Source organism: Mobula birostris, chromosome 12, assembly GCF_030028105.1.
Source record: "Mobula birostris isolate sMobBir1 chromosome 12, sMobBir1.hap1, whole genome shotgun sequence".
NCBI lineage: Eukaryota > Metazoa > Chordata > Chondrichthyes > Myliobatiformes > Myliobatidae > Mobula > Mobula birostris.
In genome coordinates, this window is record NC_092381.1 from 57,574,393 (window position 1) to 57,595,660 (window position 21,268).

Genomic DNA, 21,268 nt, shown 5'->3' on the forward strand with positions numbered 1-21,268 from the left:
TCCAGTCCTTCACCTGTCACTAATGAGTATGCATTTTTCATTCAGGGGTCTCCCAGTTTGTTCTTCCATGGTAATCCATGGTAATCTTGGATTTACCTGATCAGGCCCTGGACATTTTATCTACCTTCATGTATTTTAAGACATCCAGAACCACCTCTGCTGTAATGTGGACTATTCCCAAGACTTCCTATTTACTATTTCAAGTTCCAATTTTTTCATATCCTTTTTCATGATAAAAACAGGAGGAATATTCATTGAGGACCTCGCCCATCTCCTGCAACTCCACACAAAGATGTCCATTTTGGTCTTTGAGGAGCTCTATTTTCTCTTGTTACTCTTTCCCTTTAGAATATAAAATCTCTTGGGCTTTCCCTTCCAGCAAGTTTGAAAGGTTGAGCAATTCTGCGGATTAGGATGGATGTTGAGGCTTAATTGAGATGTGTCAGGAGAGGTTTACTGGTACTTACAAAATAAGTATTATGCACGTGCATCAATGGATAAATGAGTTCAAAATAACTTGGTCTGTAAGGGAGCACAGAATTAAGTGTGGTGAACTGGAATGCATTGCCTGCAGGGACTGTGAAGGGTGATCCCTAAAAAGGTTTTGTATATATATTAGTGGATGGAGGGGGAGGGAATGAATTTCAAGACAGTTGGGAAGAAGCAATGAAGTGAGACTAATTAGACAGCTTGTCTGCCAGACAGATGAAACGGAAATAAGGTATCAGTTATCAATGCAGTTTTGTTCTGAGAGCTTTGTCCTGCTGCTTTTCAGCTTAATTTGGCCAGGTATACTTCTGGCCTTGGGCGCTACCTGTATGAAGTTTTCACGTTCACCCCCATGACTGTAGATTTCCACAAGATGCTCTAATTTCCTCTTGCATTCCAAAGATGTGCTGGTAGACCAGTTGGCCACAGAAAATTACCTCTTGGTTTATGCCGGTGGCAGAAAGAGTGGGGGTTGATTGTCATGTGAGATAAGTTGTAGGGTAACAGGGAAATGATAGGGGGAATGGAACTACTCTGCTGCAAGCTGGCATAGACCCAATCAACTAGATTGTCTCTCTTCGTAATAATTAATTGCAGCAACTCCATTGCTTCCTGTGTTATGTTGAGTAGATGTACTTGTGTTCAGGCAGACATTTGTGATAAATTTGATAAGTTAGCATTGATTCAGTTTATTAAAGGTTAATTCTCATGCTCAATGCTCCAAAACCATTATTTAGAGCAATCAAGATTGTGTACCTTGCCTTTTCACATTAATGGCATTAAGAGCTGACCACATTACACATCCCCTTGCACTTGGCTCAAGATTGGGCTTTGTTTAGTTCTGCAGTCATGTTTGCAAAACCAGACTTTGTAATTGTTTGTGGGTATCACAGCCCCACTACAATAACAAACATTGACTTTAAAAATTGGATTTGTATGTCATATAGCAGGAAAACCAGCTCTTTGGCCCAACCTGTCCATATTGTCCTATTTGTCCAGCTGTGCTAATCCTAGATAACATACATTTGGCCCATATCTCTCTATCCTCTACATGAACCGTTCCATATGGTTGGTAAACATAGAGACTGGTACAATTACAAACACTTCTCTGTCAGCTTTACTCTGTTTAACTGCCACAGAGGATGAATGGTATACAAACCTCTCTTCTAACTCTACCTTGCCTTTGTAATAATAATCTAACATGATGAGGCTACTTATTCAAAGTGGCAGAAACTTGGCAGGCTACTGAGCTAATTTTCCCATACAGCTGAGTGCGTAGGTCAGTTGTCTTGTGTCTGGACAGCTCAGTCTGGATCAGTCTGTGCTTGGAACAACTGGAGACGAGTTTCAGTAGCAACTGAGGGACATTGCTGTGATTCAGCCCAGGCTTCCGAACGTACAGTGAGCTTGCTGTATAATGAGGCGAGTGCTCTGTTATTGCGTGAACCATGATAATTGGGTACGGTTTATTTCTCGTGAAATGAATTCATTTCTCATTTCTATTTTTGAAGATAAGAAAATGAGTATCAATCGAAACAAGATCATAGTATTAAAAAATGCACTTTTGGGTGGCTTGTTAGATCCACAAGACATGTCATTTTTCAAACTACAGTAAGTTCCCGGGTTAAGAACGTACGACTTACAGACAACTCGTACTTACGAGCGGACTGCCATAAAGCCTATTATATTAAAAATTTGAGTTAAATACAATGGTTCATAATAAAGAACACAAGCACTACTTTATGACACTCATGAAAACATTATGCGGCCTCAGCAGTATGTTGCCGTTAACACTGTATTGAGTGTGTAACTTTGTATTTGGCTTAAATTTTTCTCTTACTTACCCTTGTAACCATGCCTCCAAAGCGTAAATCCAATGCAAGTGCTGGTGATGCATCAAAGAAAAGGAAAACGATCACCATTGAAAATAAAGTGGAAATAATAAAGCAATCGGAAAGATGTGAAACGCAATCAGTCATTGGAAAAGTGTTAGGCTACAGTCGGTCAACGATCGGAACAATTTTAAAGGATAAAGTGAGAATAATGGAGCATGTGAAAGGCCCTGCCCAGATGAAAGCTATAGTTATTATAAAGTAACGCAGTGGTTTAATTATTGAAATGGAAAGGTTATTGATAATTTGGTTAGACGATCAAAATCAGCGTAATATGCCTATTAGCTTTACTTTAGTGCAAGAAAAGGCTCGAAGCCTTTTCAATGATTTAAAAGCTCACGTGCAACAAGTGAAGGTAATTGTGATGGAGAATTTGTTGCGAGTAGAGGTTGGTTCAATCATTTCAAAGTGAGGGTAAATTTATATAATATTAAAGTGCAAGATGAAGCAGCGAGTGCCGATGTACACGTTTGTAAGTGCTGTGAGTGATTTTCCTGAAAATTCCTGAACCGTATATATCTGTTCGACTTGCTTACAAATTCGACTTAAAGACAGACTTAAGAACAGATCTCGTTCGTAACCCGACGACTGCCTGTATAACTGATCTGAATTGCAAATTATTTACTATAAATCTCTAAATATGTAGCACCCATGCAACTAATTTTAGTCAACCTTCATGCATCATGTCTCTAGTTTATTGCTTTGTATGAGTGAATGGTATTTATTGCTCTTGCTTGGATTGTTATCATTATCCGTGGCTCATGGCAGACTGATAGTCTATAGTTACATGACTAAGCCTTAAAGTTGATTCATTTTGAAATATAACATTTCAACTTTGAGGAAATTTTTAATTCTTTCTTTATTTTTTTTAAGAAAGAACATGTGAAGCAAAGCTAATGAAGGCTGGAGGAACTGAAATTGGAAAGACTCTTGCAGAAAAAAGCCGTGGCCTTTTCAGTGCTAATGACTGGCAGTGTAAAACGTGAGGTTTAATGCAGTGTAATACACCCCTTTTGAAATAGTGTAGTTTTTTGTATCAAAAGCATAATTATTAAATTATTAAACAAGACTCCTGTAATTCTTTTTGCATATAAATATGCTGAAAGTTTATGGCATTTTATGAAGTGAGCAAGAAATTTATAGGGCTTTATAAACAACTGATTTTGCTGCACAAGACGTGTAACAAAACTCAAACTGATTCAGTAAGAGCTTTCTTTATTAACATTAATATTTTCACAACTGAAATAAGTGTCATATCTATACTTCTGTGTTTTTGACATAACTCATTAGATAATTTTGTTTTTAGCTGTGGAAATGTGAATTGGGCAAGAAGATCAGAGTGTAACATGTGCAACACTCCCAAATATGCCAAGTTAGAAGAAAGGACTGGTAAGATTGGTTGTGTAAATTCCCCTTTTGAAAGCATTTCATGGAATTCTTTCTGAAACCATTTTCAAAACTATCAGTGGATTAATTTTTTAAAAAGATGGGCTAGATTGATATCATGAACTTTCGTTTGGCTGTAGCCTTTATTTGCTCAGATTGTAATTAGATTTAACTTGAAATTCAAGTTTTTAGAAGGCATTCTGTGTGCCATTTGAAAATGTGATAATTTTTGTTTTGCATGCACATCAATCAGCAGTGTCCTATTGAATGATGCTCCTCTCTGAATTTTTGTATCAGTATTTAACATCCACATCATTTCTCCTAATATATGCTTCTCTAGGGGGAGCCTCACATGATTTTTGCAATGAAAATGGTGTAGACATTTTCTGGTGAAGTAAGGCTTAATTTTTGTTGCATGTTCTCATGCAGCTATTAGAATATTACATATCACAGTTCTCTGAAATAGTTAACTTGCATATTGTTATTCTTGCTCCTGAAAATCTGGAGTCGTGTATCATGTTTGACAACGTGTAGTTGTTTGCTTGATGAGTTCACTGATCTTGTAATTGGATTGTCAATAGTTTTGTCGTAAATGTAATTTGAAAACTAAATGGAGAAGAACTTTGCAACAATTTTAACCTTTTAGCTCGCTCTGTATTTGTCACAATCTTGCATTTGGATTTTATTAATTCGTAACTGGATAATCTGCAATTGTTTAAATGTTTGACCTTGTTAGAAATTAGACGGAGAATGTGTATAATACACATAAGAGGGAAGCTGAATATAATCCTGTTGGTTATTTTTGATTATAATATTTAACTGCTTTCATACCTCTTTTCCTATAGGATATGGAGGTGGATTTAATGAAAGAGAAAATGTAGAATATATTGAGCGTGAAGAATCTGATGATGAATATGATGAGGTGAGACACATTGCAGCCTAAACATAGATTCATGGACGTAGGTTTGGTCAAAGGCATATGCAGTTTCATTCACTATTTTCTCCCAAAACGATGCCATATTAAACAGTTCCCAGAACAATCTCGCATTCCCATATTCCAGAAAGGCAATCATCCAGAATCCCTCTGCCTTTGTTATGGACTTCTGGTGCTGCTGGACCAGAGGGTGGTGAGGTAGAGACGCCAGGTGTTGCATGTGGGGCACTGTGTAGGCAAGATGACAGTAGTCTTTCCAGGACCACTGCTCTCTCCACTTCCCCTCATACTCTAGGAACATGCCCGGCAGCCAGGAGTAGGTCTGGTAACCACATATCCAGTAAGTGCCATTCAGCAGATGGGGAGGACTGAGATTTGTCAGTTCCATACATGTACCTTTACTGCTCCCCAGATAGGGGCCCTTGCCCTTCCACTTGCTGTGACATGTTATCTGATCAACGTCCTTGACCACTGCTCCAGACAGTCATGTGGTGACTCCAGTTCTTGTACTTTGCACCAGTCATGCTTGGGGGTTGGGGTGAGGGGGAAGCATTAAAGCACCTGTAATGGCAATCAATGTCTGTCCTGTAACTGTTCGGCGTTTTCAGTTCAGCTCCACTCATACCTGAATTATTCCTGTACATGTACACAAACCCTATTTGTAGGATTCTTCTTTCACCATGGAAATTCCAGCATCACCACTACGAGCAAGAGAATTGGTGTGGTGTTGAGGTGACCTACATTTTGTTGGCTTGATAGCTTTTTTTTTACAGTGTGAGGCATATATCCTTGAAGCTTTCTCTCAAATAGTTCTTACTCTGAAATGTCAGGACAACCACGTAATCTCTAGGCTCTATGTTGTAACACTTGGTGTTGCCCGTTAGTTGTTGTACTACTTTCACCTATTGATGATACCTTCTGTCAAGGATACACAGTTAGGCAACATGCTATCATCCAAATTATGCATGTCCATTTGCTTAACTCTTTATGGTGCATCAAATGACAAGTACAATGGCCAACCCATTATGATTTTGTTGGGGAGGTGGAGAGAGACGATCCAGTAGTCCTATTGCCTGCGGCCCTAATGGTCATAAAGACCAAAGGTGATACTTGTTTCTATCTTAATCCAGTTTCCTCTCACATTTTACTAAGCTTGTTTTTAATCATTCCTTCCACCCTTTCTGCTAAATCTGTCAACTGAGGATGGTAACTGCAATGGAAATGTTGATCAATTTGCAAGGCCTTGCGTACTTTTATTACCTTTCCAGTAAACTGGGTACTGCTGACACTAGGCAGTTTCTATTGGTTAACCAATAGAAAACAGAGTTGGGACACACAGGTGTTTCTCTGGTTGGCAAACAGTGATGAGTGGTGTGCTGCAGGGGTCAGTGCTCGACCTGCAACTGTTCATGATATGCATTAATGATCTGGAAAAGGGGACCGAGTGTAGTGTATCTAAGTTTTCTGATTACGCTGAATTGGAAGAGCAAATTGTGCAGAGGATATGGAGAGTCTGCAGAGAGATACAGGTGGCCCCCGTTTTCCGAACGTTCGCTTTACGACACCTCACTTTCAAAAGACCTACATTAGTTACCTGTTTACGCTAACAGGAGGTGTTTTCACTGTTACAAAAAAAGGCAGCGCGTGCCCGAACAGCCAAGCTCCTCCCCGGAACTGCATTCTAGCCGGCATTGCTTAAACACATGCTTTATCCCGATTTATTTTGTGCATCCGTTAGCAAGATGAGTTCTAAGGTATCGGAAAAGCCTAAAAGAGCTCGTAAAGGTGTTACACTTAGCGTAAAACTAGACATAATTAAGCGTTTCGATTGTGGTGAACGAAGTAAGGACACTGTCTGCGCGTTGAACTTGCCTGCATCCACCATCCACACTATTTATACGCAGAGAGAAAGAACTTTGAAAGCTGCCGATGTTACTGTTGGTTCTGCTCGTAGCAAAGTGGTCTCTCTTAGTCAGTATCCAATAATGGATAAAATGGAAAGTCTGTTGCTTGAGTGGATTGATGGGTGTACAAAGCATGGTGTTCCATTAAGTTTTCTTATACTTAAGGAGAAATCAGTCAGTCTTTTTAATAAGCTGAAACAGAAGGCATTGGACGATGGTGATGAAAGTGTTGCGAAAGTGAAATTTAAAGGTAGTCATGGGTGGTTTGATCAGTTTCTGAGGCGAGGGCAGCTTCATAGTTTAAGCAGCGGTCCGGGCCGTGAACCGATACATTGCTGCGAAGAATGCAGTGGTGCAGCAGTAGTCAGAATGCACCCAGCACATTTTTAAGAAAAAAGCTGAAATAAACAAGCTAATTAATTAGGTGCTGCCTGGCACGTAAATGTCAGCCCAGATCAGAGGTGATTACCGGTTTCGTCAGGTGGTTATTCGTATAAGCAAGTGTTTATCCGTGATGAAACTGCAATTTATTGGAGTCTTCCCAATTCCAGCAAGTGACACTACACTGTACATACATTATTTCTACTTTATATAGGCTGTGTATTTTTATGTGTTATTTGGTATGATTTGGCAGCTCCATAGCTTAAAGGTTACTGGAGAGAGTGTTTCTGCTTAGAGCGCTTCAGCAAGATTTTCAGTACGCTAGACAGTGCTGCAGAAAAGTATTTCTACTTTATATAGGCTGTGTATTTATCTTATCATTCCTGCTTTTACTATATGTTACTGTTATTTTAGGTTTTGTGTGTTATTTGGCATGATTTTATAAGTCATTTTTTGGGTCTGAGAACGCTCAAAAATTTTTCCCATATTAATAAATGGTAATTGCTTATTCACTTTACGACACTCCGGCTTATGAACTGTTTCATAGGAATGCTCTACCTTCAGATAGCGGGGGAAACCTGTATAGGTAAGTTAAGTGAATGGGCAGGGGTCTGGCAGATGGAGTACAATGTTGGTAAATGCAAGGTCATCCGCTTTGGAAGGAAAAATGGAAGATCAGATTATTATTTAAATAGTAAAAGATTGCAGCATGCTGCTGTGCAGAAGGACTTGAGAGTGCTTGTGCATGAAACACAAAAGGTTGGTTTACAGGTGCATCAGGCTATCAAGAAGGTGAATGGAACTTCATTGTTAGAGGGATTGAAATTAAGAGCAGGGAGGCTAGGCTGCAACTGTATATGGTACTGGTGAGGTCGCTTGGAGCTTCTGTTCTCCTTACTTGAGGAAGGATATGCTACTTGAGGAAGGATATGCTTGGCTTTGGGGGTGGTGCAGAAGATTCCAGGTTGATTCCAGAGCTGAGGGGGTTAGACTGTGAAGAGAGATTAAGGAATAGATAGAGGCAAGATAGTTGATTCCACTAGTAGGTGAGACTAGAACTAGGGACTAGGGGGCATAGCCTCAAGATTCGGGGGAGTAAGTTTAGGATGGAGGTGAGGAGGAGCTGCTTTTCCCAGAATGGTGAATCCATGGAATTCTCTGCCCAATGAAGCAGTAGTAGCTACCTCAGTCAATATATTTAAGACCAGGTTGGATAGATTTTTTGTATAGTAGGGGGATTAAGGATTTTGAGGAAAAGGCAGGTAGGAGGAGATGAGTCCATGGTCAAATCAGCCATGATCTCATTGAATGGCGGAGCAGGCTTGACGGGCCAAATGGCCTACACCTGCTCCTATTTGTTTTCTTTCCCAGGGATCCCAAACCTCGGGATAATTTCTTTTAAAAAATATTTAGCTATTGTAACTGCAACATCCTTTCTAAAAGGAAATGCTTCAATCCATCATGAAAATGCATCAATGTTGACTAATACATACTGATATCTGTCAGGTGGAGATAACACTGGACAACAAATTTTTTCAAAAGTGTTGCTTCCTCAGAATTTTTCTTGTTTATGATAGACTGCTTGAAGATGAACACAAATATAATTTCAGACTACTTGTATCACGTAGGAATTTGGAGAAACAACAAAGTAACTTTTATTGAATATAATGTGTTTAATTACATAATGCTGCTGATGCTGTTTAACTAAGTTAAAAATATTTTGTTAATGATTTTCATTTGTACTCAATGTCTGAGGCTTCTCACTTAAGTGCCCAACAGTAATTCGCCAGCATTGATGGATTCCAGTTGCCCTGGTATCTTTTCTCCATGACCGCAACATCCTGGTGAAACCTTTCACCATGCTTGTCACTAACAGCACCAAGATTTGCAGGGAAGTCTAAATGGGAATGCAGAAAGTGAATCTTTGGTGACATGTTGTATTTCATGGTTTTATATGCTTGAAGCATGCTTTCAACCAGCTGCATGTAGTTTGGTGCTCTGTAGATGCCGAGAAAAATTTCAACTTCCTTGAATGCCTTCCATGTGATTTTTCTCCGGTCCCACTAGAAATTCTTCAAATTGCCTGTCATTGATGACCTGTTTGATTTGTGGATCAACAAAAATGCTTTCCTTAATCTTGGCATCAGTTATTCTGGGAAGCATCTGTCTCAAATATCAAAATCCTTCATAGAAATTGGTGTGCCTGGTGATAGCAGGTTCCATCCTTGCAGTCCTGAACCCAATAATTATTACTAAAACCTGTCCTGCCATGCAGCAGCTGCACTGCCTAAGCATGCCTGGACAAGATAGGAAACTTTCCAGCTTACATTGTAGGCAACATTTTAATTGAATTGAATTATGAATTAAAATAATAAACATAAGTTTATTTTAAAAATGGTGCATGATAGGGAAATTTCATGGTAATTTTCATGGTCAGTAGCCCAAAATTCATAAGATACACCTGAAGATATTCAGGAAGCAAAACCTTTGTTGTCCAGTGTAATTCCATTTTTAAAAAAAAACTATAATTGCAAGAATGGTCCAAAGAGGATAGTATTTTAAGATCTTTCCAGCTTCATTAATTTCCCTGGATTTTGTAAAATATATATCATGCATTGTTCATAAACTTGTGTACAGCTTGTGATAAACCCAGGGCATGCCATGTTTGATTTGTACGATTTTATCAATAGCCACTTCAGCTTCCAGGGAAAGAAGGTACTGTACCTTGCAGGGCAGTGAAGTATTTAGGTTGATTTTCACTGTATGCAGCTCGACTGTGAGCATCTTGTCCATTTCATTTGGCTGGAAAGCCGAAAGTTGCAATGGGTCTTTGGAGAGTAAAGTCCAGATCAGCACTGAACAACAACTCTCCTGCAACTTCCTATTCAAAGGATGCCTCTACTCCTAATGTATTAAGGAGCAATAAAAGAAAGCTCTTGTCCCCTTCCAATCTTCACATACGTTTTCAGGGTCTTGTGTCATGGCAGTCCTCACAGACTCTTGACCACTGCTCTAAGGTCTGTTGCTACCTTGCATCCGAAAAATGCTAGAATTAGGAAAGATTCCCTGTTTCCCTGATCTTTTATCTTCCACTGAACCTCATGGGGGAATCGCACTTCTGCCGCAATACCAGAATCGCCCACGTATATTTCAGAGGTGAAGAGAACAATTTCCTTACCAATATAAGGGTTCAATTTCTGCTGCATTAAATGGTCATTTCTGGCCGAGTCATAATAAACCATACAATGAAGATAAATGTGCCACTTACTGAGTTGGGTCTAAATAGAACCTAGAGGAATCTCCGGAGGCTTTCAAGGCACACTCATAAAAATGTTCCATACTCCTTGGTAACTGGATATAGTGAGTAAATGCCACTTAGACAAAATGGGTTGACTACTGCTGAAATAGTATAGTCCACAATGGCTCTCTCATATACACACATTGTCGTTCAGGAGTGCAGGTAATAGTAGCTGGCATTTTACACAATAAATTTCTTCCACTTAAGTTTACAAGCACAGGATCTGGTCTCCTATGCTAACTTTGTCTGGGTCTGATCTTGGGACATTAATAGGCTGTCCTCTGAAGGACAAAATGCAATTCTGGCCAAAGTCTGTTTGCAATAATAGTAATTGTAGGACCATAACTGCACTTTTGGTTGTCTTGAATATTATTCCATTTTCTGTACTATCTTCTATAACATATTCTTCTACAGAGACACTTCTACCTTGTTATGTTGCCATAATCTTAGACCAATTAGCCTTTTTAGGAAAGGCAGCATGTAATGCATTGTACATATTTTTATAAAAATCTTCATTTGGCATGGTGGCAGGACCTGGCCTGGGATCGTTAGGTTGTTCTTGAAAGCCCAGAAGTTTCTGAATAGCTTTTCCCAAACCTGTCTCTGGATCTGGCTGTTCTACCATGGCCCATAAATTGTCTGCCATCCAATTCTTCCACCATTCCCTTCCCATAATTAAACATGTACCATGCTGGTGTCCCCTTATTGGACAGGTGGAATCCCTGTCCAATTTCTAGTCTTTCTCACCCTGCTTACCATATTTTCTTTCTTTTGTTCCCTACAGCATCCTGTAGGGATTAAATTTACCAGTTTCCACAAATCCCACTCTTACTCATTTTACCAGTGTGTCACTGACACTCTTGCATATTAAATCTAATCATTGATACCCATATGTTTCTGGTCACTATGCCGAAAAGCATTGGAATCACAGAAAAATTGATCCACTCAATAGACAGCAGCGTAGATCAGTGTTTAAAACGCAAGCGGGTCAGGACCCGGTATTTTCTACCTGCCTGGAAAGACCACTTGGCAAAAAGCCAAGTTATTTTTTGGTGCTCCCTCCTGTGCCGGTATTTCCCTGGGATCAGGTGGTCACCAGAATCCCCTCAATCTGCTCCCATACCTAAACATGCAATCTCAATGGAACTTCAAGTTCTGATGACCACTTTTTCACTACATCCCATAACAAGTAACTCAGTGGATCAATCATAAGTGGGTTATTTTACTTGTAGCAAGTGAAAACTAGCTCTACACAAGAGCAGATGATAGCTTAGAAAAACCAGACCGCATAGTCACTTGTTTATACACAAGTGTTCGCTATTGCCTATCAGTTCAAGGGCGGGGTGCATTTTGTTAGCTTAATCAATGTACTTGGCATTCTTCCACTAATGCATCTGTTTGGCTTTCTATATCATCGCATAAGACCATAAGATTTAGGTGCAGAATTAAGCTATTTGGCCCATCAAGTCTGCTCTGCCATTTCATCATGGCTGATCCAATATTCCTCTGGCCCCAGTATCCTGCCTTCTCCCATAACCCTTCATGCCCTGATAATCAAGTATCTACCAACTTCTGCCTTAAATATACACAAGATTTTGCCTCCATAGGCCAAGAATGGTAAAGAATTCCACAGATTCACCACTCTCTGGCTAAGGAAGTTCCTCCTCAGCTCCATTCTAAAAGGACGCCCCTCTATTCTGAGGCTGTGTCTTCTGCTCTTAGACTCTTCCACCACAGGAAACTTGGTCTCCAAAGCCCTTCACCATTCAATAGGTTTCAATGAGGGCACCCCTCATTCTTCTGAATTCCAGTGAATATGGGCCTAAAGCAGTTAAATGCTCTTCATATGACAAGCCATTCAATTCTGGAATCATTTTGTGAACTCCTTTGAACTCTCTCCAGTTTCACCACATCCTTCTAAGATAAGGGGCCCAATATAACTACTCAATACTCCAAGTAAGGCTTCACCAGTGCTTTATAAAGTCTTAACATCACATCCTTACTTTTGTATTCTAGTCCTCTTGAAACAAACGCTAACATCTCATTTGCCTTCCTCACCATAGAGTCAGACTGCAAATTAACCTTTAGGGAATCCAGCACAAGGACTCCCAAGTCCCTTTGCACCTCTTTTTTTGCGCTTTTTCTCTTTAGAAAGTAGTTAACCTTTTCATTTTTTCTACCTAAGTGCATGACCATACACTTCCTTACTCTATTCAATCTGCCATTTCTTTGCCAGTTCTCCTAATCTAAGTCCTCTGTAGCTTCTCTACTTCCTCAAAACTACCTGCCCCACCGCCTATCTTCATACCGTCTGCAAACTTTGCAACAAAACCATCAGTTCTTTCATCCAAATCATTGACATATAATGTAAAATGAAGCAGTCCCAACCCATTCCCCTGTGGAATGCCACTAGTCAACGGCAGCCAATCAGAAAAGACTCACTTTATTCCCAGTGTTTGCCTCCTTCCAATCAACCACTACTTTATACATGCTAGAATCTTTCCTGTAATACCATGGGCTCATAGCTTGTGAAGTAGCCTCACGTGTGAGACCTTGTCAGAAGCCTTCTGAAAATCCAAGTACACAACATCAACCGATTCTCCTTTGTCTTTCCTGTTTGTCATTCCTTCAAAGAATTGCTCTAAAAAGACATCTCGTCGGCACTCTAGAAATTACCCACTCCTGTAATCCAGCACCAACCTAATGTTTTTCTTAATCTACCTGCATATTGAAGTTCCCCGTGGCTATTGTGACATTGTCATTTTCTCCAGTCCTGTAACTGATGAATCCCCTATTACCACAGCATTGTCTCTCTCTTCTGCCCCCTTTCCTTTTGAGTCTTAGAGGCAAACTCTGTGCTGGAGACCTGACCACTGTGACTCCTGTTAGGTCATTTTCAACCCCCCCCCCCCCCCCCCCACCCCGGCCAGACAATGTCCAAAGTAATATACTCTGATACTATACAGGTTCCATTAACACCATTTTGTTCTACAAGTAAAGCTCATTTCCACACCAAAACTTCACTTGCTGTCCTGAACAAGCCCCTACTCCACATAAATTCTAAAATATCACAGACTGTCCTCTCTCTACTGCCTTGAGATAGTTGAATTTAATTTCCAAAGATTAAATAGGATATTATGTACATTGGCATTTTAGTATCAAAATTAAGTCTATTTTGAAATAAATCTTTTGACTTATCATTTACTTTAGACTACAGAGATTCACTCAACAATTTTACTGAATCTTTTTGTAAGTATTGGAGTATCCAAGTTGGTATTTGCAAAAGTTATACATTAATTCTTGCATTGATTTTTCAATATTAGTTTGGAAGGAAAAAGAAGAAATTTCGTGGAAAGCCAGTTGGACCCAAAACTATACTTCAAGAAGAAATTGAAAGTGAAAAAGATGATGATGAAGATGATGAGGATGGAGATCTCTCCAAGTACAAACTAGATGTGAGTAGTCTGTTTTCCAGCTCAAAAACTTTATATTGAAATTGATCCAATTGCCTCTCATTTGGCATGTCAAATAAAACTATTATCTTAATACTTGGAAGATAAGTTGTCATATACTTGTAATGCCCTGGGAAAGGTTTCACTGCTAATGTAATGGTTTTTCTGTAGCAGTTGTGTTTAGGTAATGACTGGAGATAATGAGGACTTTAGAATGTGCAGCATCTAATGAGGGGAGGTTTTTCTTTCTTGTGTGCCCGAGAGCGAGGGATTTGCGGGCTTTTGTTCGGCAGAAGATGGAGAGAGGAGTTGTCAGAACGGAAAGATCGTAGACTACAGGTCAGAGTGGACTTGGAATGGGGCCAGAGTTGACAACACCCAGTGGAAATCAATGGAGAACGGGTGAAATAGTTGTGAGCTCCAACACGTGCATTAGACTGTTTCCTTCAAATGGGCCCTTTTTTCTCTTTGTTTTCTTTACTAACCCTATAGTCAAATTAAGAATTATAAAGCTCAATCGTTTCCTTGCATATGGTGTACTGTTTGTTATTTTGTGGTACTGATTTGTAACATGCAGCATCCAAGCAATGAGATTTCACCAGTTTGGCGGGGGTGGCGACTGTCTTCGCATAGACTAATGCAGCCTGCCGAACCTGGTGGTTACATACTATTTATGGTTGTCCTTGAGGTTAAATAATTCTCAATAGTTTACCCTGCGCTACCCATTGTAACCTGAAATTTAAATCTTTCTTTCCCAAAGAATATTACAAAGTAGCTCCACAACACTTTCTATAAAGCTCTTAACATTGTTTGGTACAGTTCTGTGCAAATGTCTTGAGCACCCTAACTTTTGAATATAAATTTTGTTTTAGATTTTCATTTTTGTCTCTGCATTAGTATCAGAAAAGAGCAAATTTTGGATTTCTCAACATTCATTTTCCAAAAATTTAAACATAACAGAAATCTTTGTATTTTACTAAAGAAAGTACTATATTGAATAATAGACCACTTCTCAAAGAAAACTTGATGACTATCTAGGTACATATATAGCCCTGTGCATCTTTAAACAAAGATAACAAATGTGCTAATGATCAGTGAGATAATGAGTTGAATGAATGAAACTGAAACAGGTGTAAAAGGAATCAAACTGGGTGAAGACAACCAAACTAAAAGGTGAGGCTGTGGCAGATGTGACAGTTTAATGGTCAAATCATGGATACTTGCATCATGGCAAGAGTGAACATAGCAACAAGACACAATGAGGTTGTCCTGCGTCAGTAATGTCTGTCCCAAACAGAAATTTTGAGCAGACAGGAATTTCAATATGTGCTGTGTGAGCTCTTCTGAAGATGACACAAAGAAATGGGCGTCTGTGCATGTGCATCTGCGTGTCCGTGTGTGAGTCCGTGATGTCTTTTTCATGGCTCTTACAAGGTGCGGAGCGAGAGAGAGAGAGACTGTAGTGCAGATCTGCATCAGATGGCATGGCCTCTACAGAGCCCTGATCTCAACGTCATCAAGGCTGCTTGGGATTACCTGGAGAGACAGAAGCAAGTGAGACAGCCAAAGTCTGCAGAAGAACTGTAGCAAACTTTCAGTGCTTAGAACAACCTACCAGCCAAATGACTGTGGCACACAGACATTTTCGCAGTATTTTCCCTTTATTTTACGAGGTCGTGTTGTGTTCTGGGCACTCAACCCGGCACGAATGGAAAGTGTACTCGGGGGCGGACCCGACTAGTTTCGAACCAGAAAACCTCTGCTCCCAGGTCCGGCACTGATGTCGTTGCGCCACCAGCCGGCCCGAACTTTATAAATCTTAATCTGACTACAGGGTTAGTAAGGAGAATAAAGAAAAAGGGCCCATTTTAATGAAGCATGTTGGAGCTCAAGGTTCCATCCATTCGTTCCCCATCAACCTCCTCCAAACATCGTTGACCGTCAGACCCTGGCCCCATGTCCACTCCGTCAGCCGGTCTACCAGCTCTCTCCACTCATGTCTTCTCTCTTCGTCTCTATGACAAAAGACCACGGAATCCCTACTCTCACTCACAAGAAAGAACAGCATGCCTCTCATTGGATGGTGCACATGCTAAACGTCTGTTATCTCTAGACATAACCCAAACATTGCTGCTACAGAAAAACCATTACAGAGAGGCCATTATATTAGCAGTGAAACCCTATAGCGTGTTACAGGAAGAAATCTAGCACTACCATCATCTCTGAATTCTCAGAAACCACTGAAGTCCAGTTATAGCCCTCTATAGTCCAGAGGAATCTTGTCAGAAGTGGTCTTTATGGAAGAGTTGTACATAACACCATTTCTCTGAAGTGGAAACAGCCAAGAGTTTTACCTATGCACAAAAACACAAAGACTGGGGTGGTGAGCAATGGCAGCAAGTGCTCTGGACTAATGAGTCAAAATTAGAAATTTTTGGCTCAACAGGAGGTAGTTTGTCTATAGAAGAGCAGGAACGCACATAGATGAGTATCTGGAGCCGACAGTGAAGCATGGCAGAAGTTCCTTGCAGATTTGGGGCTGCATTTCTGCAAATGGAGTTGGTGATCTGGTCAGAATTAATGGAATCCTCAATACTGAGAATATGGCTGGCCATTGGTGTAGTGGCATCTGCAATGGACTTCAAGCCAAGTGATCCCAGGTTCAAATCCGGCCGGATTCTTGCATGCTTTTCATCTGCGCTGGGTTGAGCATCAAGCTAACAATTCAGCCTCGTTTTTAAAAAGAAGAGAAGGGGAAAAAATAGACAAAATTATAAAGAAATGGCACAGTTGCTGTCCAATGCACCACAAAGCACGGAAAAGAACAACAGCAACGCTGAGAAGTACAAGCAGGTACTTACCCATCAAGCAATACCGTCAGGGCAGTGTCTGATCAGTCCCAATTTCATCTGCAGCAGGACAATGATCACAAACACACTGCCAAGGACATAAAGAACTATCTTCAGCGAAAAGAAGAACAGGGAGTTCTGCATCAGATGGCATGGCCTCTACAGAGCCCTGATCTCAACATCATCAAGGCTGCTTGGGATTACCTGGAGAGACAGAAGCAAGTGAGACAGCCAAAGTCTGCAGAAGAGCTGTAGCAAACTTTCAGTGCTTGGAACAACCTACCAGCCAATTTTCTTTTAAACTGCACATCAGTGTACCTAAGAGAATAGATGCAGTTTTAAAGACTTTGGTCACACCAAATTTTGATTCAGTTTTTTCACTCTTTACTGCTCTTGATATTTGGAAACTTTTAATTTCATTATTTTTGAAAGCATCTTTGCTTTACAGGATTTCTTTTACGTGTACCTAAGACTTCTGCGTCACACTTTTTGGGCATTTGCGCCACTCTTGTGAATAATTTCTCACTTCCAAGCCAGACTTGGGATACTGAGTTATTGAGATATTAGCGAAGTTGTTTTTCTTGCTAGTACGTCATGTTCCCTCACTGTTTCTTAAACTTCAGAAGCCATTAGAATAGTGTTATTTTCCCTGAAGAAAATTATTAATGCATAACTTGTATATGAATATGGAGTGTATAATTACATTATGCAGTGAAACTTAAATTGAATAATATTTAGATGATTATTTTGACTTCAAATTGGTGGATTAGCTGCCAACAGTTATTGCCTTGAACCGCTGCAGTCCCTGAAGTATAGGTACACCCACAGTGCTTTTAGGGAAGAAATTCCATATTTTGACACAGTGACAATGAAGGAGCAGTGGTATGTTTCCAAGTCAGGGTGGTGAGTGACTTGGAGGGGGATTTCCTAGTGGTGTCTCCAGGTATCTGCTGTTCTCATCCTTCTAGTTGGTAATGGTCGTGGGTCTGGAAGGTGCTGCCTTAGGAACCTTTTGTTGTTGCAGTGCATCTTGTAGATAGTGCATACTGCTGCAAATGTTTGTCGATGGTGGAGGGATTGGATGCTTGTGGAAGGGGTACAAATCAAGTGGACTGCCTTGTACTGGATGGTGTCAAGCTTCTTGAGTGTTGATGGAGCTGCACTTATCCAGGCGAGTGGCGAGTATTCCATTACACTCTTGACCTGAACCTTTTAGATGGTGACAGGCTTTGGGAAGTCAGGTGAGTTACACGCCGCAGGATTCCTAGCCTTTGACTTGTTCTGGTAGCCACAGTGTTTATATGGCTAGACCAGTTCAGTGTCCTGTCAGTGGTAACGCCACGATGTTGATAGGGATTCAGTGGTGATGTCACTGAATGTCGAGGGACAATGGTTAGAGCCTCTCTTGTTGGAAATGGTCATTGTCTGGCACTTGCTTACTTGCCATTTGTCAGCCCAAGCTTGGGTTTGTCCAAGTCCTGCTGCATTTGGGTATGAACTGTTTCACTATCTGAGGAGTCACGAATCGTGCAGAACATTGTGCAGTCATCTGTGAACATTCCCATTTCTGACATTATGACAGAAGGAAGGTCATTGATAAAAAAACAGCTGAAGATGGTTGGTCCTAGGACACTTACCTGGAAAACTCTTGCAGTGATGTCCTGAGGATGGGATGATTGACCTCCAACCGACATAACCACCTTCCTTTGTATCAGCTATGATTTCAACCAGTGGAGGGTTTTTCCCCTAATTCCCATTGACTCTATTCTAGCTAGGGCACCTTGATGCCTACTTGGTCAAATGCTGCCTTGATGTCGAGGGCTATCACTCTCATCTCACCTCTGGTATTTAGCTCTTTCCTCCATAGTTGGACCAAGGAGGTGATGCGGTCAGGAGCTAAGTGGCCTTGATGGAACCCAAACTAGGCATCCGTAAGCAGGTTATGGCCAAGTAGATGCTGCGTGATAGCACTGTTGATGACCCCTTACGTTATTTTGCTGATTATTGAGAGTAGGCTGATGGGATGGTAATTAGCTGGGTTGGACTTGTCCTGTTTCTTGTGTGCAGGACATACCTGGGCAATTTTCCACATTGCCGGGTTGATGTTGATGTTGATGTTGGTGTTGTAGCTGTACTGGAACAGCTTGGCTGGTGGCACAGCAAGTTCTGGAGCACTAGTCTTCAGGACTATTGCCAGGATTTTGTCTGGGCCCTTAGCTCTCACAGTATCCAGTGCTTTCAGCCGTTTTTTGCTATCACGTGGAGTGAATCGGATTGGCTTCATATTGACATCTGGGCTCCAGGAGGGCGAGCTGAATCATCTACTCGGCACTTCTGACTGAAGATTGCAGCAAATGCCTCAACCTTATCTTTTGCACAGGTGTGCTGGGCTCCTCTATCATTGAGGATGGGGATATTTGTGGAGCCTCCTCCAGTGAGTTGTTTGATTCTCCACCACCGTTCGTGGCTGAATGTGGCGGGACTACAGAGCTTACATCTGATCTGTTGGTTGTGGGACCACTTGGCGCTGTCTATTACTTGCTGCTTATGGTGTTTGGCATGGAAGTAGCCCTGTATTGTGGCTTCATCAGAGTGATGCCTCATATTGAGGTATGCCTGGTGTTGTTCTTTGGCGTGCCCTCCTGCACTCTTCATTGAGCCAGGGTTGATCTCTGGCCTGGTGGTAATGTTAGAGTGGGAGATATGCTGGGTCATGAGGTTACAGATGGTAGTTGAGTACAATTCTGCTGCTGCTGATGGCTCACAGCGCCTCATAGTGCCCAGTCTTGGGCTACTAGATCTGTTTGAAGTCTATCCCATTTAGCACAGTGGTAGTGCGACACAATGCGATGGAGGGTTTCTTCAATGGTGAGATGGGATTTAGTCTCCACAAAAACTGTGTGGTGGTCACTTCTACCAGTGCTGTCATGGACAGATGCTTCCATGGCAGGCAGTTTGGTGAGAATGAAGTCATGTGTTTTTCCTTCTTTTGGTTCCCTCACCACCTGCTGTAGTCCCAATCTAGTCGCTATGTCCAGTAGGACCTGACCAGCTCTGTCTGTAGTACTAAAGAGCCACGCTTGGTGATGGATATTGAAGTCCCCCGCCCAGATCTACATTCTGTGTCCATGCCTCCTCCAAGTGCTACTCAACATGGAGAAGTACTGATTAATCAGCTGAGGGAGGATGGTATGTGGTGATCAGCAGGAGACTTCTTTGCCCATGTTTAACCTGGTGCCTTGAGACTACAGGGGGTCTGGAGTCACATATAAGTCAGACCAGATAAGGACGGCAAGATTCCTCCCTTGAAGGACATTAGTGAATCATCTAGGTTTTCACAACGATCGACATGGTTTCATGGTCATCAGATATTTTTATTGAATTCAAGTTCACCATCTGCGATGGTGGGATTCTAACTTGTGTCCCCAGCGTATAACTGGGTGTCTGGATTACTGATCCAGTGGTAATTACCACTATGCCAAATCTCCCCCTGTACAATAAGAGTTGCAGATCATCAATAATAGATCATCAGTTATCAGGCATACCAAAGGAATGAAAGATTGTAAATGTTTATCTTCCGTGCTGTTAGTGGTTAAAACAAGTGCAGCTTTTCTGTTGTTTCTCTATACTCAGAAATTTCAGGCTCTTGCCATATTTTTAGTGAGTGAACAACGTTTTTCTCTAGAGTTGGATAAAGACAATTTAACTTCTACAAGGTTTTTTGTTTATTTCAAAATAGCTTCAGCTTTAATTTTAACTTGGGTCGGTGAATTTTTTTACTGGGTCTTGTGAACCATTTAAGTTTTCCATATTATCTTTTGCAAAGGAATACTACTCTTAACTAATCATTAGAAGGTTGTCTCATGCTAGTATATTTAGGGTTCTTCTTAAAGAGGAAGAAGTTTGGTTTCTATAACTTAAGAGTAATTTATCCCCCCCCCTCGCGATTCTCTTTGCATTTCCCATTCTTATTCCCCTGTCACTCCCCTTCTTCTCACCTGCCCACTAAACTCCTTCTGTTGCCCTTCCTTCATCCATTTCTTCCATGGTCCACTGTCTTCTGTCAGATTCCTCCTTTTACCTTTTCCACCTATCACCTCCCAGCATCTTACTTCATCCCACCTTCATCCTCACTTGATTTCACCTATCACCTTCCAACCTGAATGTCATTTATACATATGATAAGCATAACTCTTCAATATTTCCTAGGATGATGATGATGATGATGAAGATGGAGATCTCTCAAAATACAATCTGGATGCAAGTGAAGATGAAAAGAAACCTCCAAAAAGCAGCAGTCGTTCCAAGTCTCGCTCCTCTCGATCTTCATCATCTTCTACTGCTCATTCCAGTTCAAGGTCCAGGTAAACGGGTACAGGTCAAGGGTGACACCGGGCAAAATGTCAGTATCAGTTTAACTTCTTTCTTTTAAATAATTGTTCATGTGACAAATTTTTGAAGTCTTGCATCTATAAAGTTACATTCCTTCCTTTAGGAGATGACTTTTAGATGGCTTCTATTAGAATATTCAAGATATTAACAAATGTTATATTATGTATAAGGACTAAAACATTGCATTTAAGTTTTTAATTGAGTCCAAAAGTTTGTATTCATTTCCAAAGTTCTCAGAATGAGTATCAAAATTGTACCTCCCATCCTAATAGTTTTTTTTTAAGATATGCT

At 40.7% G+C, this 21,268-nt stretch overlaps 1 protein-coding gene across 1 annotated transcript in view; it reads left to right on the forward strand.

Moving 5' to 3' along the window:
* The window catches only part of zranb2 (zinc finger, RAN-binding domain containing 2), a 42,290-nt gene that overhangs the window by 8,942 nt on the left and 12,080 nt on the right, over nt 1–21,268 (forward strand). Inside the window, exons 3-7 of the mRNA XM_072273833.1 lie at nt 3,255–3,363; nt 3,688–3,770; nt 4,613–4,689; nt 13,608–13,739; nt 20,795–20,949. Coding sequence (XP_072129934.1) covers nt 3,255–3,363; nt 3,688–3,770; nt 4,613–4,689; nt 13,608–13,739; nt 20,795–20,949 — 556 coding nt within the window. The remainder of the gene's footprint in view (nt 1–3,254; nt 3,364–3,687; nt 3,771–4,612; nt 4,690–13,607; nt 13,740–20,794; nt 20,950–21,268) is intronic.